The 805-nt window shown below is 29.9% G+C and overlaps 1 protein-coding gene across 1 annotated transcript in view; it reads right to left on the bottom strand.

The window, feature by feature from the left end:
- Positions 1 to 312: 312 nt before the first annotated feature.
- Positions 313 to 805, bottom strand: part of LOC124418988 — a 7,739-nt gene continuing 7,246 nt past the window's right edge. The window contains exon 4 of the mRNA XM_046947039.1: positions 313 to 345. Coding sequence (XP_046802995.1) covers positions 313 to 345 — 33 coding nt within the window. The remainder of the gene's footprint in view (positions 346 to 805) is intronic.

An 805-nucleotide genomic window follows, 5' to 3' on the forward strand; every position in this document is an offset into this window, starting at 1 on the left:
TATGACACCCTTTTGAAAATTTAAGTTTATTTGTTTTCTTTTTGGCACAAGCGTAATAAATCATTTTCATTAGTTTTTAAAGTATAAATTCCATTAAGAGAAACATTTTAAATTTTATGTAATTTTGTGCAAAAATTGCTTTAGCAATATCGATCTAATAGTTTATTTATTGGTTCTTATCTTCCACTTGTTTACTCTTTCCGGGAACTTAATTGCAATTCCGAACCACAGTAGTTCGATATGTAATAGGACACTGAGACCACTGAGATTAATTTGATGAAGTAAATGTTTCTGCACTTGGCCGATTTCTTATTAAATATGGGGAAACTGAGAACATTTATGGTTCTAAAATATATATTAAGTTATAAATTTATGAATTGGGATTAAAAGCCTTAATAGATCAAATTAAGTATTATCATCGGGTTTGTGTTGTGGTCATTATTATTGGAGTATTTAATCCATTTGAGTAATTCAAAAAATTCTCCTTTGTAAATATTATTGGAGTACATGGTCCATAGTCTGCATTACATGTTGCGGATCATGTAATCCCATATTGTAAAGAAGGGAGTAGTTGTGGGATTACACTGATGCAAGGCATGAATGGATTAAGTGGTCCTCACCTAGGACATTACAATGATAAATAGAATGTGTTTTTTCCATACATTCGGATAAGTATTGGACCAGTCTTAGTTAGTCCTTAGTTAGTTAGTTAGTTAGTTAGTTAGTTAGTTAGTTAGTTAGTTAGTTAGTTAGTTAGTTAGTTAGTTAGTTAGTTCTTTAGTTAGTTAGTTAGTTAGTTAGTTAG

Source organism: Lucilia cuprina, chromosome 3, assembly GCF_022045245.1.
Source record: "Lucilia cuprina isolate Lc7/37 chromosome 3, ASM2204524v1, whole genome shotgun sequence".
NCBI lineage: Eukaryota > Metazoa > Arthropoda > Insecta > Diptera > Calliphoridae > Lucilia > Lucilia cuprina.